This window comes from Bubalus bubalis, chromosome 19 (assembly GCF_019923935.1).
Source record: "Bubalus bubalis isolate 160015118507 breed Murrah chromosome 19, NDDB_SH_1, whole genome shotgun sequence".
NCBI classification, from domain to species: domain Eukaryota; kingdom Metazoa; phylum Chordata; class Mammalia; order Artiodactyla; family Bovidae; genus Bubalus; species Bubalus bubalis.
In genome coordinates, this window is record NC_059175.1 from 28,545,486 (window position 1) to 28,561,902 (window position 16,417).

The 16,417-nt window shown below is 39.4% G+C and overlaps 1 protein-coding gene across 12 annotated transcripts in view; it reads left to right on the forward strand.

Moving 5' to 3' along the window:
- The window catches only part of EMB (embigin), a 63,478-nt gene that overhangs the window by 32,601 nt on the left and 14,460 nt on the right, over positions 1-16,417 (forward strand). For 7 of the 12 annotated variants that reach the window (XM_006067711.4, XM_025270539.3, XM_044932720.2 and 4 more), the window contains 3 exons: positions 6,970-7,050; positions 7,159-7,348; positions 7,578-7,666. In XM_006067711.4, the coding sequence (XP_006067773.4) occupies positions 6,970-7,050; positions 7,159-7,348; positions 7,578-7,666 (360 nt within the window). Of the gene's footprint in view, positions 1-6,969; positions 7,051-7,158; positions 7,349-7,577; positions 7,667-16,095; positions 16,245-16,417 lie in introns of all 12 variants that reach the window. The other 5 variants (XR_006546728.2, XR_006546727.2, XM_044932716.2 and 2 more) reach the window with 5 other exon arrangements.

Here is a 16,417-nt window from a genome sequence, read left to right on the forward strand (position 1 = left end):
AATGGGTGCACCACTTCATGTGTCCACCAATAGTGTGCAAGGGTTCCCTTTTCCCCACATTCTTATCAGTACTTGCTATTTGTTGTCTTTTGGGTAATAGCCGTTTTGATAGGTGTGATATCTCACTGTGCTTTTGATGTGCATGCCCCTTTATGATTAGTGATGTTGAGCATCTCTTCATGTGCATGTTGACCATCTGTATGCCTTCTTTGGAAAAGTTTCTTTTCAGGTCCTTTGCCAATTTTTTATGCAGGTTTTTTTTTTTATGTTGAGAAAGGTTCATATATATTTAAAATGTTAAGACTGTATTGGGACAGAGGTAAATTACTCTGAATTAAAGAACATTCTTTTTAAAAATATAATTCAGGAACTGAGCAAATGAGTATGGTTTGAGAGATGTAGATGTCATGGATGCTTTTATAACACAGTAAAACAGCCGAAATGCATTGCGCTTGTGGAGTTTTGGGGAAGTTGACACATTGTCCATTGAGTTAAATAGACAGACTATTTTTTTGCTAACCAAAAATATTTTCATGTTAGAGATAAAACTTTTTACATGTTTTTAATGCTTGTGATTTCTTCACGGGAAGGAAATCAGGCTGCAGAAACACTAGCATATATAGAAAGCAGTGAGATAACAGTTAAGGCTTGGAGAGTGACTTGGCAAGAAGAAAGACTACACTGCAGTTTTAATGGAAGCATTTAGTTGAAAGTATAAATGTTTAAAATATGTTGATCAAGGTAAAATATTTTTTCTTTTTCATTTTATTTTCTATCTGTATAAGGTGATGGATGTCCCTTAAACTTTTATGGTCATCATTTCATAATGTACATAAATCAGAACATTATGCTGTAAACTTATTATAGTGTTATATGGCAATTATGTCTCAAACTGGAGAAGAAAAGAATTTTTAATTAAAAATGTTAATCACATCATTCATCTAGTAACACACTGCTGTATTGCTTTGTTGTTGTTGCTCAGTTGTGTCCGACTCTTTGCTACCCCATGCACTGCAGCATGCCAGGCTTCCCTGTCCTTTACTATCTCCCGGAGTTTGTTCAAACTCATGTCCATTGAGTCAATGATGCCATCCAACCATCTCATCCTCTGTTGCCCTCTTCTCCTCCTGCCCTCAGTCTTTCCCATCAGCAGTGTCTTTCCCAATGACTTGGCTCTTCCCATCAGGTGGCCAAAGTATTGGAGCTTCAGCTTCAGCATCTGTCCTTTCAATGAATATTGAAGGTTGATTTCTTTTAGGATTGACTGGTTTGATCCTTACTGTCCAAGGGACTCTCAAGAGTCTTCTCCAGCACAATTCAAAAGCATCAGTTTTTCAGTGCTCAGCCTTCTTTATGGTACAGTTCTCACATCCGTACATGACTACTGAAAAAAACCATAGCTTTGACTATATGGACCTTTGTTGGCAAAGTGATGTCTCTGCTTTTTAATACACTGTCTAGGTTTGTCACAGCTTTTCTTCTGAGGAGCAAGCAGAAGAAATATATTGCTATGTTATAAATTTGTTTCATCTTCTATTAATGTTTTCTTTCATTTAAAATCTTGGTTCAGTAGTTTGAAAGTGATGAAGTTATTTCCATTGTTATGAGCATTTCACATCTTTGAGAGCTGGGATATACTATTTATTGGTTATAAGAATCTGGACTCAGCCACACCTAAGTTTGAGATTTTCTGCTATTATTAAATTTATGCTTGATTTTGGGCAAGATAGTCAAACTCTGCTCGCTTTAGCTTCCTCATCCATGAAATAGTGAGAGAATAATGGCACTTAACCCTGTGGAACTGCTGTGAGGATTAAATGATATAATTAATATATAACTTTCAGCAACATACATGATAACTTTGTTATAACCCCCAGTGAGATAAATGGTGAGAGGAAAGAAGTGGGTAATTATTCAGCAATTACTATGTTATATGACTACTACTTTTTCATGATAGCTCATTTAATCCTTTCTACTGTCTCGTAAAATATATATTGTCCCATTTTATCAATGGGGAAATTGAAGTGTCCAGTACACTTTGTTTTGCCCTCCCCCTACAAGAGCCCCTGACGTCAGGCCGCTCTCTTGTGAAATGGGGGAATGATTCATATTCTAACTTCCTGCTATGTTGGGAGGCTCCAGTTAACCGCATCACCAAGAAGAGCGTGGTGCCCTGGAACCACCTTCTGGAACATAAATACCTCTACACTGCTTCCCACTAGGAGTGATAATGGCACTCATCTCTCTTCCAGTTCTCCCCGGAAAAGTTTGTCATCAGCCTTAAGAGGGGCCAAAGATAGAATGCAAGAGTCAAGTAGCCTTTTCTGGGTTCTCTGACCTTGAGCATCTCTTGCCCTGCAGCAAGGCCCAGCTCTCTTCGCTCTGAACAGGGGAACCCTGCAGAAGTTAAGACTTGGGCTGAGCAGCATTCAGCAGGAATAAACTCAACTCAGACCTGGGAAAGAGATTCACAGATGTCCACAAAGACTTTATCCCTAAAGCAGAGTTTTGTCAGATATGAAAGGGTGTTTTGGAGATTTGAGTGATGGTGCATGTCTGCATGTCCACCATGCTCATGTCTGCCACGTGTCCTAGACATTTTGACTTCCTGAGACTTTCTTTACAAACTAAGCTTTCCTTTCAGAAATGAAGGAGGGGAATAAACCAAACCAGTTCAGTCTTCTGAGGAGCCATGCAGTACCAGCAAAGGCTGTGACTGCTATGAGCAGAGACTACAGAGACGCAGACCCCTCCATATGTGTGGAATTCTGTAGTGTTTGTCCTGTGGCTGCCTTATTTCACATGGTGTGGTGTCCATGGGCATGGTATCCTTAGAGTTCATCAATGTTGCTGTATACTGTTGCTGAATGAATTACCTTCTTTTTTAAGGCTGAGTGATGTTTCACTGTTTGTATATACCCCATTGTTTTTGTCTGTTCATCACTGATGGATGGATGGAGTGTTTCTATATCTTGGCTGTTGTGATATGAGGTATCCAAAATAGTCAAATTCAAAGAAGCAAGGGCTTCCCTGGTGGCTCAGATGGTAAAGAATCCACCTGTAATGCAGGACACCCAGGTTTGAGCCCTAAGTTGAGAAGATCCCCTGGAGAAGAGAATGGCTACCCACCTCTGTATTCTTGCCTGGAGAATTCCATGGACAGAGGAGCATGGTGGGCTTCAATCCATGGGATCACAAAGAGTCAGACACAAGTGAGTGACTGACGGTTTCATGGAAGCAAGAATATAGTGGTAGTTGCCAGGGGCTAGTGGGAGGGGGAAATGGGGAGGTATTAGTCAAATGTACTAAAGTTTCAGTTACGCAAGATGAGTCAGTTCTACTATACTGTGCCTACAGATGAGATGGTAGGTCTCATGGTAAGTGTCCCTTCTATGATTAAAAGAAAAAGAATACCCCCCTTTTTTTTTGGCAGATGAAAGGTATCTAATCAGAGCAGATAAATAATCCAAGTTTTGCTTTAGAAGGACAACTTTTTTGTTGTTATAGAGAACAAGCAGAAGAGGAACTGTAGTCAAGAGAAGTTAGGAAATCATTTTTCTGGTCCTGGTGAAAGATAATGAAAGTGTAGGGGAGGAGAAGGTTTTCCTGGACCCTGTTAGGGGGTCCCTGACTGGGTCTGAAAATTAAACTGAAAAAATAGATTAATAGAAAAGCATGAATATTAATTTAATGTAAGTTTTATGTGACACACATCCTTCATAAGGAAGACCCAAGGAAACAGTTAAATCTGCATATTTTTATGCTAGGCTTGATGAAAAGTGAATAGTTGTAGGGAATATGATAGAGAGTATAGATACATGTAATAAACTGAGAGAAATTTAGAAAATCCTGTTGTTAGAATTCTTCTATGTGTCCCTTTGTCTTTGGAGATAAAGATGCTCCTTTCCCCCAGGTACAGAGAGGGCACATCTGCATCAGGGTTTTATGAGCTGTTTCAGGAGAGGTGGGCAAGGGGAATGCCAGTGACCTTCCTGCTTCTGCTGTTTTCACAAACTCCTTCAGCTTAAGATAGTTAGTATACCAAGGTGCCATATTTTGGGGGTAGTGTGTTCTCAATCTCATCAAAGCCCCTAAGTAAGGGGGTTAGAGACAACTGGGCAAATCTGACATTTCAGAGATAAAAATCAACTGAATTCTACTGGATGTGATTTTCTTAGGGGTCAGGAGAAGAGAAGGCTAATGCATCTCCCTTGGCCCTTTTGAAATTGAAGAACATTTGGGATATCTAGATTTAGATGCTCAGTAGACAGCTGGAGCTGTGGGCCTGGAGGTCAGGAAGAAAGTCTTGAATGGAGCCAACAGTTTTACAAATAAAGGATATTAGAAATAATAATTGAGTCCAACATGAGAAGGTCAAGTTGAAAAGTAAAAAGACTAGAGAGCAAAGTCCCAAGGGAGACCAACATTTAGGGGTAGTTGGAAGAATTAATGTACACATTAATTAATGTACACATTTTCACAATGTTAGGATTGTGAAAGAAGAGCAAAGTTAAGGGAATTTCAGGTTTCCCAGGTGGCTCAGTGGTAAAGAATCCTCCTGCCAATGCAGGAGATACAGGAGACACTGGTTTGGATCCCTGGGTCAGGAAGATCCCATGGAGAAGGAAGTGGCAACTCATTCCAGTAGTCTTGCCTGGAGAATACCATGGACAGAGGAGCCTGGTGGGCTATAGACCATGAGGTCCCAAAGAGTTGGACATGACTTAGTGACTGAGCATACAAAGGGAATTTTGAGTAGTGGGGCTTCCCTGGTGGTTCAGATGGTAAAGAATCCATCTGCAATGTGGGAGACTTGATTTCGATCCCTGAGTTGGGAAGATCGCCTGGAGGAGGGTATGGCAATCCACTCCAATATTCTTGCTTGGAGAATCCCCATGGACAGAGGAGCCTGGTGGGCTACAGTCCATAGGGTCGCAAAGAGTTGGATATGACTGAGCACATAGAAGTAGTCTCTGGCAACATCTGATGTTTCGAAGACATCAGACAAAAACGAGCTTGGAAAAGAAGTCATCAGGTTAAATAGGCCATTTTTAACCCAAGAGAAAGCACTTTCTGTAATGTGGTAGGATAGAATATTCTATATTGAAATGAGGGTGTGGGTGAAGACAGAGACTCTTAGGAAGAAGTAGATTTCTTTGACAGACAGGTCTAAGATTTATGGCTGTCCTAGAGCGAGGAAAATTTACAGAAAACAGAAGCTCAGGACAAAATACAGCAGATCTATAAACATTTTCTCCTGTTATTAGTACCTGGTATAATTTGTGCATGTACATCTGCTGAAATGTATAAATCCCTTCAGTTTTACCTGACTCATATTTTTTTCTCCTATATAATTGGATTTTGTTAAGGTCTTTCCATACCTAGGAGTTTTGTTTTGTTTTGCTTTTTGGGCATAAAATTCAACTCAGCAGTTTTGGAATTACATGGGTAGTCATTTCAAGCATGTGCTCGCTCACAAAGCGCTTCACACTAGCTGTACTTCACTGTTCAAAAAACTTTGCACCAGCCATTGCTTAAGGAAGCATTTTTGTAAAGTTTTAAATGTAATTAAGAGTGATGTTATGGTGTTTTAAATTCAGTTTTTTTCTTTCTACATTGTGGCTCTGTATTACGCTTTTGATGATACTATACTATTGAACATGAGATGGAAAATGTGTTTCTATAAAGCAATGTCCTCTCCCAAACCCAGCCCTTTCCTTCCCAGTAGAAGTAAGCATCCCTGGTCTGATTTTTGTATAGTCTCTTCCGTGCTTTTTAAAATTGTTTTATCACTTAGGTGTACATCCCTAAATATTATAATTTATTTTACTTTTTTAAAAATGCATGTTTTAAAATGTTTTTCTATTCTCTGTATTTCCCAAAAACTAGTAACTGGATTGAGAGACTTAGTTTTAGGCCTCCCTTCCACTTTACTTTTTTTTTTTTTTTGGACAAACTTAATTCTTAGGTAATGTGGTGTTCCTTCTCAGCAGACACACAATTCTGTTGTTGAGATGATTGCAGCGGTTGATGCAAAATGCCTGTTCCTGTGATTTCTGCATTTATTTGTTGAAATTCTATAAAGAGAAAGTTATCCTTCTTTCTTATTTGGTTACCAGTGGTACAATTAGTATAGAAAGAGCAGTGTGTGTACTTGATTTTTGTTTTTAATTTACCACTCTTCAAAATTTTAATAAGTCGGCTCTATGTATCTTCCTAAAGTTTGATATATAAATGTTTACATCTTCCTATTTATATATAGATATATCACCTAATGGGGTTGTACTGGTATTTCAAATGCAGTGAAAACTCAGAATTGCAGGATGTTTATTTAAATTCTTCTATCTCACAACTGCATCTTTATCCCATTCCTACAAGTTCTTACGGATTTAAGAAAACTGGGAATGAGAGAATTAGTATATAATACAAAGTATATTCACAAAACATTCTTGTAGTAACTACCAATAGCATGATCAGTAAAAGGAGTTACAACAGTCACTCCTTTCTGTTCCCGCTGCTGCTAAGTCACTTCAGTCGTGTCTGACTCTGTGTGACCCCATAGACAGCAGCCCACCAAGCTCCTTTGTCCCTGGGATTCTCCAGGCAAAAACACTGGAGTGGGTTGCCATTTCCTTCTCCAATGCATGAAAGTGAAAAGTGAAAGTGAAGTTGCTCAGTCGTGTCAGACTCTTAGCGACTCCACGAACTGCAGCCTACCAGGCTCCTCTGTCCATGGGATTTTGCAGGCAAGAGTACTGGAGTGGGGTGCCATTGCCTTCTCCATCTGTTCCCACTAGTTTTTGTGTTTCCAGTTGTACTGTTTCTACCCCGTCAGGAGCATATGGCACTTCTTTAAATAGAACTCTTCCCCCTATATCCTTGTCAGCTAGCAAGAGTTTGAGTAGATTAAGATCTTAGAGTTAGGCTTTTGTGATTCTATTACTGTTGCAACAAACCTTTTTTTTTCAGCTTTGCCTATCAAAGAAAATAATAAAGGGAACCAAATCTGTGTTGACAGAGGAATAATGCTTCAAAGGAGTGTTACATTAGGTAACTGTAGATATAGCACTATTGTTGATTATTTAAACTTTTTATATGTTGAATTTTCCCTAAATGTAACTTGTACATCTTTTTTCGTTTGTTTTATTTTGTGGCTAGTAGAACACTCCAATATACCAGTAGAAAAAAATATCACTTTAGAAAGACCTTCTAATGTAGAACTCATATGCCAATTCACACCATCTGGAGATTTGAATTCAGTAAATGTGACTTGGAAAAAAGGTGATAAACTACTTGAGGATAATTATCTCGTCAATGCAACGGGAGGTATCCTGTATACCCAATATAGGTGAGTATACACGATTTTAACCTGTATGAAATCGGTTAAATTCTAGATACTTTTGCTGACTGAGCATTCTTTCCTTTGCTGTCGCTTGAATGTTATGCTAATACTCTAATTTGCATATTTACAGAATTGTTTCTTTTTTAAAATTTTGACTAAAGGCTGAGTCTTTTGGTTTTCATTAAGAAGCATTTTTGAGAACTAAGCCTGTATTAATAACATAAATTATCTTTAGGGTCGCCGTCATTAACAGCAAACAGATGGGAAGCTATTCTTGTTTCTTTGGTGAGAAAAAGCAACAAAGGGGCACATTTAATTTGAAAGGTCAGTACTAACCATTTATAGAGTAATAACTTTAAGTAATCTAGCATTATACTCATAGAATTCTGAATCCTCAAATTTTAAAATGATTATTACAATACTAAGAAAGTCATCATATGCTTTCTGTGGAATTATAAGTGGTGATATTGAAAATGGAGTTTCCCAGTGCCTTCCCGGTTGAAAATACAGGTTTTAGTTTGAAAGACCAGGCTGCCAGGTCATTTATACATTTCTTGTAGCACTCTTTTGAATGTATTTATTTATTTAGCTCTCTAAACCCGGAGCTTTCATAATATTCTTCTGGGTGTCTGAGTTATTGCACTCCTAACCTGTGAGATTATGCTTTTGGTGTTCTGTATCAGTGGCCCTAGGACTTGAGATTTTAGGGACCTATAAGATTTAAAAATAATACGAGGATGCATAAAGGTTGCCTGCTTTTGATTTAATCAAATAAGGCCAAACCCTAGACTGTAATCCACAGCTCTCCCCCATGGGAAAAAAACAAAAAAAAAAAAAACACAAGTCAAAGTATTTTACTCTTGCCACCATTAAACCAAAATTTTAAAGGTCTTAATCTCATAATATAGACTAGTTGTTCAAATTGGGTAATTATCTTCACAAAAAAATCATATTTTATGATATTAACAGCTAGCTGCTCTGACAAAGTATACTGTCCCCAGAGTCCCATCAACAGCAGGATGGCCTGCTCCGTCATTGCCATGATTTCAGATCGTTGCCTCACTCATGCCCCCCTGTAGTCCCTCTGCAAGCAGACTCATTTCCTTCAGGTGGTTTAGTATATGTTCCTACTGAATAAATATAATAAATCCTGTATTTATGCACTTTGGTCTTTGCAAAGGCAGAATCTGTTATCATCTTTTGATTATTTTGATCATGGATGTTCTCTTTTAACCATCTTTCCTCTATTTGCCTAATTTAACCTAGTGAATGTTAGATACGTCATATAAATTTCCTTCCCTTATTTCTTTCCTTCCTTTCTCTTTTCCTTTCTTTCCCCAGTCTTTTTCTCTGCCCCCTGAAACCATTCTAATGAGCTAACAGATACTAAACTTGTGGACACACACACAACCCTAGTAAACAATTTATTGTGTCTCCTTTAAATGCATAAAGAAAGGCTAAAGGTCTTGAGGAAATGCCTATCAAATCTTGAGGCTCAAAGTGCCTCCAGGAGATTCAGCTTTAAAAATTGCTTTTTCTCTTCTTCTAAATAGCACGGTTTTCTTGAAGTATGTACTGTCATACCTGTTCAAAGTTTGAATATTAAATTCATTTTTTCTTACTAGCACTCATAATAAATTACTTACATTACTACTTGGAACTGATCATTCTGGCCTCTAATGTGAAGAGAAGCATTTTCATTTACAATGTACCATGTTTTGGGGACTTCCCTGGTGGCTCAGACAGTAAAGAATATGCCTGCAATGCAGAAGACCCTGGTTTGATCATCCCTGGGTTGGGAAGGTCCCTGGAGAAGAGAATGGCTACCCATTCCAGAATTCTTGCCTGGAGAATTCCACGCACAGAGGAGCCTGGTAGGCTACAGTCCATAGGGTGGCAAAGAGTCAGACATGACTGAGTGACTAACACTTTAACACTAATAAATTTAATGCCAGTCTTAAAGAAGGCCTCTTGATTTATATCTGTTTTGATTAACTAGGCTGATGCTGGCTTTTGTTAGAAGCACCTACATAAGGTCTAAGTTTGAAATCAAGTTCTTGAGGAATACAAAGAGCCACTGAATATTTACTTTTTTGCTTTTGATAGATTTCTTGAAACAGTTTATTTTCAGTTTATTAGTTTTAAATGCCCACTTAACAGTGTAACTTTTAAGTGTGTTCTATATCTTAAAGATTTTATATAATTAATAATTTGGGCCCTTCCAGATTCTTGTTGGTAAAATAATTCTGTTTATTTAAGGTGACTATTACTTGGAGGAATTATTTCATTTGAGGATAATTTAACAGCATTTGAGAATAATTCATATTATGGTTGTTTAGATCTTATAAGACTTCTAGACTAGTGTATATTTTTTACAAATATCCTGTATTACTATTTTTCCATGTGGATTGTTTATGACTTTTCCTAAGAAAGGTTATCTTTTCAATTGAGTGTAGATGAAAAGCCCATTTTATCCTCTATTTGAGCCTATTTTATCCTCTAATTGAGCACCGCCCCCCACCAAATTCTGCTACATGAGTCAACTGGAGTGCATGTGCCTGAGACTTCCAAACAGTTTATCAGCAAAGTCCCTTTTTCTCCTTTTATGGGAATTGGTTGATTTATTACTGTTGTTTTTCAGTCAGTAAGTCGTGTCCAACTCTCTGTGACCCCACCGATTGCAGCACACCAGGCTCCTTTGTTCTCCACTGTCTCCTGGAGTTTGGTCAAATTCATGTACATTGAGTTGGTGATGCCATCTCACCCTCTCATCCTCTGCTGCTTCCTTCTCCTCTTGCCTTCAGTCTTTCTAAGCATCAAGGTCTTTTCTAATTAAAATTAGTAATTCCTGCTAAGGCCCACTTGACTTCAGACTCCAGGATGTCAGGCTCTAGGTGAGTGACTATACCATCCTGGTTATCTGTGTTAGTAAGACCTTATCTGTAAAGTTCTTTTGTGTATTCTTGCCACCTGTTCTTAATCTCTTTTGCTTTGTTAGGTTCTTACTGTTTCTGTCCTTTATCATGATCCTTGCATGAAATGTTCCCTTGAGATCTCCGATGCTCTTGAAGAGAGATCTCCCATCATTCCCATTCTATTGTTTTCCTCTGTTTCTTTGCATTGTTCTTTTAAGAAGGCCTTCTTATTTTTCCTTGCTGTTCTTTGGAACGCTGCATTCAGATGGATATATCTTTCACCTTACTCCTTTGCCTTTCACTTCTCCTCTTTCCTCAGCTATTTGTCAGGCCTCCTCAGACACCCATTTTGCCTTTTTGGATTTCGTTTTCTTTGTGATGGTTTTGGTCACTGCCTCCTGTACAATGTTACAAACCTCCATCCATAGTTCTTCAGGCTCTCTGTCTACCAGATCTAATCCCTTGAACCTATTTGTCACCTCCACTGTATAGTCATAGGGATTTGATTTAGCTCATCCCTGAATGGCCTAGTGGTTTTCCCTACTTTCTTCAATTTAAGCCTGAATTTTGTGATAAGGAGCTCATGATCTGAGCAGCAGTCAGTTCCAGGTCTTGTTTTTACTAACTCTATAGAGCTTCTCCATCTTTGACTGTACTACAAGATTATAAAAAACCTGAACATCCCTGATTAGTATGTTGTGAAAAAAACCTGCTGACTTTGTGTGTTTGTCTGTTGGTGACAGTACAGGGAGAAAGCAAAGGTCACACCTGAAGCTTGCAACTGCTAATATGTCAGTGACTACCTTTCACCGAGAAAGAGCAGTGATGGTCTACCATGTTTTTCAGCAGAAGGTGAAATATTCTAAAGTGGATACTGAACATGTCTATAGTAACAATCTGTGTTAAAAGTTCTTAGTACCAAGATGCAGAAATTTTGTTGGTAAAGAATAAGTAATAGGACAAAGAACTTAGAAGAAACAGTGAGATTTTGATAGTACCAAGAAATCTCTCTTCTCCCAGCCATCTGTCCTTACCTGGGAGCATCCAACAAGTCAAAGTAGGGAAGAACAGAATAATAGAAACAGTTGGAACTTCATCTTCAAAGTGTATTGATAGAAGTGTATAGTGTATTAATAGAATGCTAGTTAGCTGGCTTTGACTACATGGGAGAATCTTTTTCTAATTCAATAACACCTAAACGTCCTTGAGCCAAAAGTGACACAGGCTGATGTTTTCTAGTCCACAAATGTGCAAATAGAAATCTCTAAGCTTACAACTCCATAGGGCTTTCACTTCCACTAAGTGGTTCCTAGACCTTACCTTCCTTGACACGTCTGAATCAGCAAATTTACTATCTTAAAAGTTGAATTCTTTCAACTCAAAGAGTGTGTGTCCTACTTTATCCAGAGTTCCATAAAGTCAACAGGACACATTAGAATGCTCTAACACTGTCCTTCTATTCGTAAATATTTCTAAACATAAGCAGAAGCCCAGAACCAGCTGTTACCTCTAGAAGTTTGAACAAATCAGTGTTCCCTGAGTATAGTGCCTTTTCTAATTTGGATGCACATCACTCTTATCAGCCAAAGAAAGCATACCAGAGCAGTGATTAATATTATTTGGCTTTTAGTTTAGGGTATCATCAAGGAAACAGAAGAGATGCAAAGAATACAGAATGTGAATTTTGTTTCCCTGTGGTATCCCTCAGTCACTGCCAGTTATCTGCAGTTAACATTTAACCAGGGATGCTTTCATAGCATACCCATGTGTTCCTCACCCAAACGTCATAAAATAGCCAGGATTTTCTTGAAAAGCACACTTCAGCTACCAGTTGTGCCTCCCAAACCTGTGCCTCTTAGAGGCTTACTGCAGGCCAATGTATCTTCTGCCATCTCAAATGTTACCTGTCTTCCACTTTTGATTCTTAGCTTGTGGGTGAATTTCAATATTTTGATCATATTTCAACACACATTCCCATGCTGAAGCATGGCCTGATTAATTTCCAAAAAGAAGCATGCTGAAATTGAGAAGCAGGATAGGTGTCTGGGAGATCCACAAGCTGGGAAAGCAGAAACTGTGCCCTTAACTGGTGCTCAACCAAACCAGTTTCACAGTTTATCTTCAAAGCAGTGCTTGTTTTAAGGTGAGCCTAGCTTGGCTCCAGAAATATCTGTATCAGAGCTACACTATGAAAAAGAAGCACCAAATATGTACATGTTGTACCTCTCCATGTGGAACTCAAGAAGGGTGGCTCTGTTCCATCTGAGGTTTGGAAGGAACCTTGTGGCTTCAGAAAAGAATCCCAATGTTAACCAAGCTCAAAACTACTTAATCTGCAGGTCTGTAGTTGCTTAGTCACTCAGTCGTGTCTGATTCTTTGCAATTCCATGGACTGTAGCCTGCCAGGTTCCTCTCCATGGGATTTTCCAGGCAACAATACTGGAGTGGGTTGCCATTTTCTTCTCCAAGGAATCTTCCCGACCCAGGGATTGAACCCATGTCTCTTGCATTGGCAGGCAGATTCTTTTACTCTCAGCCACCAGGGAAGCCAGTCTTTTAATTGAGGGCTCTCCAAAAGTAGAGTTGATCTTTCCAGGTAGGACTTTATCCCTCAAAGTGCTTCTGTGTTCTCATACTCCATTTAGTAGTAAAACCACATCAGCTCTTGGGAATATTGGAATGGAGTCCAATTGGAAAGTGCTCCTGAGCTGATAGTGTTTTGTCAGGAGACCCAAGAATAACTCCATTCTTACCTGGCACAGTCGTTCCTCTTCACAGCAAAATCTCAAATATAGAAATACACACAGAAAAGAGACACCAGAGAAAAATAACATCTCATTATCGGCCAGACCTGGCTACAAACCTTGCTGAAATCCTTGGGTGGCTTCTTTTTTCTCAGTTAGGTCTTACTAACCTTAAACCGAAGCACAGTCACCTAGGCTTTCACAGTCCAAGCTCAATTTGGTACTTATTTCCCCAGATAGGAGGAGCTGCTGCTGCTGCTAAGTCGCTTCAGTCGTGTCCGACTCTGTGCGACCCCATAGACAGCAGCCCACCAGGCTCCCCCGTCCCTGGGATTCTCCAGGCAAGAACACTGGAGTGGGTTGCCATTTCCTTCTCCAATGCATGAAAGGGAAAAGTGAAAGTGAAGTCACTCAATCGTGTCCGACTCTTAGCGACCCCATGGACTGCAGCCTACCAGGCTCCTCTGTCCATGGGATTTTCCAGGCAAGAGTACTGGAGTGGGGTACCATTGCTTTCTCCGAGATAGGAGGAGAGACCCTCCCAAACCAGAAAAAAACATGCTGAGTATGAAGCTGAGTTATTTACACCTCCAGATTCCTAGCCTTAGAAAACAAGGCCCAATCTGTGCCCTGGAATATGACCCATCCAGGACTCACCCCCCATCTAGGACTGAAAAACTGGAGGGTTGAATGAGAGTAGGGAATTTAATACCGAGGTCACCAGGGAAATCAGTCCAGCCCCTCCCCAGACTTCTGTTGTCTTATTCTCCAGTGCCTCCTGAGGAAACTGGCTCTACCATAAGAAAAATGAAATAAAATATGTTCTTTGGTTCAGGCTAAATTAAACCTTTTAACATTGTGACGTTTAAAGTTATTGTCTTATTTTTCAGGAACTTAAAATACAGTTCTCATGTTCATGTCAGTATGTATAGTCAGTCTTCTTTTGGGTGCTAGCTTTGCTTCTGGTTTTCTTGTATGGCTAGGCTAAGGCTAAGTCACTTCAGTCGTGTCCGACTCTGTGCGACCCCATAGATGGCAGCCCACCAGGCTCCCCCGTCCCTGGGATTCTCCAGGCAAGAACACTGGAGTAGGTTGCCATTTCCTTCTCCAGTGCATGAAAGTGAAAAGTGAAAGTGAAGTCGCTCAGTCGTGTCCGACCCTCAGCGACTCCATGGCCTGCAGCCTTCCAGGCTCCTCCATCCATGGGATTTTCCAGGCAAGAGTACTGGAGTGGGGTACCATTGCTTTCTCCTTTCTTGTATGGGTTCTTCTATTAGAGTGCTGTCTGGACCTACAAATGGCCCTGAGGAGTAGCCACAGAGGAAATTGAACTGGATAAAAAAAATGATCTAGTAACAACACTTATGTGAGAGATACCCTCTTTACTTGTATTATAAAAAGACACATGTATAGTATTTAAAAATTTAGCTCACGGTGTATCAAAGTATTACTTGCTTTATTCTGCCTTGTTAAATTCAGTATGTGTTGAATGGGCCATTTCCTTTATATTCTTAGGTTTTATAATAATATGTAAAGTTATTATTCCATTTATTCTTTCTGCTCCATATACTACATAGTTCTGGAAACAATAATTTCTTTTTAACTTTTAACCAATTTCATTTCTTTTTATGGTAAGGAGAGGTAATTAGGTCCCCTGATTTAAATTGTTCTAATTTATACTTAAATTGTAATTCTTATACAAACAAACTCTTATTCATCTGTGTTAGCCAAGGACTTGAATGAGTTTTTCAAGCAGTAGAATTTGTTTTACAGCTTCACAGCAAATTTTTTAATGTAAATATTATTAAAGGATGAATTGGTACCAACGCCAGCATCTCAAAGCTACTGTTTCATCATTCTTCTGGGCCTTGTCCCCTGTGAATTCATTTTTTATTTTCCATCATTTAAATCACCTTTCTCAGGTGAGCGGGGTGTTCTGTAAAAGACTCAGTTTGAATGCTTTTCCTCATTCAGGGGTGTTTTTATACATTCTTAAAGTTCTGAAATGAATTCAGATGAATTTCCAGTTCTCCTTTCATTCTGTGTTTTATTTTTTCTGTCTTCCACATGGCCTAGAAATCATTCTTGCACATGACAATAATCTACACCATTAAGCTGGCTAATGTAGGAAGGCCATGGGTGTTATAAATTATAAGAAAGCTCTATTAATAAGAGCAGTACCACTACATGGACACAACAAAAGTTTGAATTTTGTGGTGTTCATTCTACACCAAGGGCTTTCCTGGTGACTCAGCAGTAAAGAATCCTCCTGCCAGTGCAGAGGAGATGTGGATTTGATCCCTGGGTCAGCAAGATCCCTTGAGGAAGGAAATGGAAACCCACTCCAATTATTGTTGCCTGAGAAATCCCATGGACAGAGGAGCCTGGTGGGCTACATTCCATGGAGTCGCAAAAGAGTTGGACATGACTTAGCAACTAAACCACAGCAACTGCTCTACACCGAGCAATGTGATGCATTGTGTTCCTGTACTTAGTTCTTTACGTAGCGGGGGGTATAATCTGCCTATGTCCTCAACACTAGTGACTCTGAAACTATAATTCTAACTCAGATATTTCCTGGATCTAAATCTTACGTTTGTCACATCACCGTCACATTGTGCTGACTAATTCAAACACTCATGGTCTGATCTTTGAAATGGACAAATAATGACCCCATTTCCCTTAAAGGCCCTCAGCCTCATGGTGACCGAAAGGGAATATGGGACGCTAGTAGGCTCTCAGAAGGAGTGCTCAGAATATTCTCTGGCAAGCTCAGCTCACCAGTTTCTTGTGACTGGGATGAGCTCAGTTACAACAGTCACATGTGTCTCACGTCTCTCCTTCCTCAGGAGCGCCCTAGTGGTACCTCACTAGGTGCTCATAAACTGTTAGTGGGGGTGATTATAAATTATGATTGGCAGTTCACACATTTGTTTAATGTAAAATTGTACCTCATTCCATCTTGTCTAAACAGGTTTCCTTGGTTATAACAGGTACAGTAATCATTGACTTATAGATTGCTCTGCCATCTTAATATTGCTGGACCATTTGCACTGGTGATATATCTTTCTCATTTGCATCTCTTTATTTTTAGCAGTGCCACATTCAACACTACGCTGGGCAGATTTACTGAGGAAGGAGAGGGTGATGTGTGCAATTATATTTAGCCCCATGTGAAACCATAAGGAAAATGGAAGACTTCCCACATTCGTCACCATAACATTCATCACCTAAAGACAAACTGTGAAGAAATCCAATCCTATTTTTATCCCCTATACAAGTGGTTATGTGGAGGAGTGTGTGTGTGTGTGTGTGTGTGGTGTGTGTGTGTTAGTTGCTCAGTTGTGTCTGACTCTTTGCAACTCCATAGACTGTAGCCCTCCAGGCTTCTCTGTCCATGGAATTCTCTAGGCAAG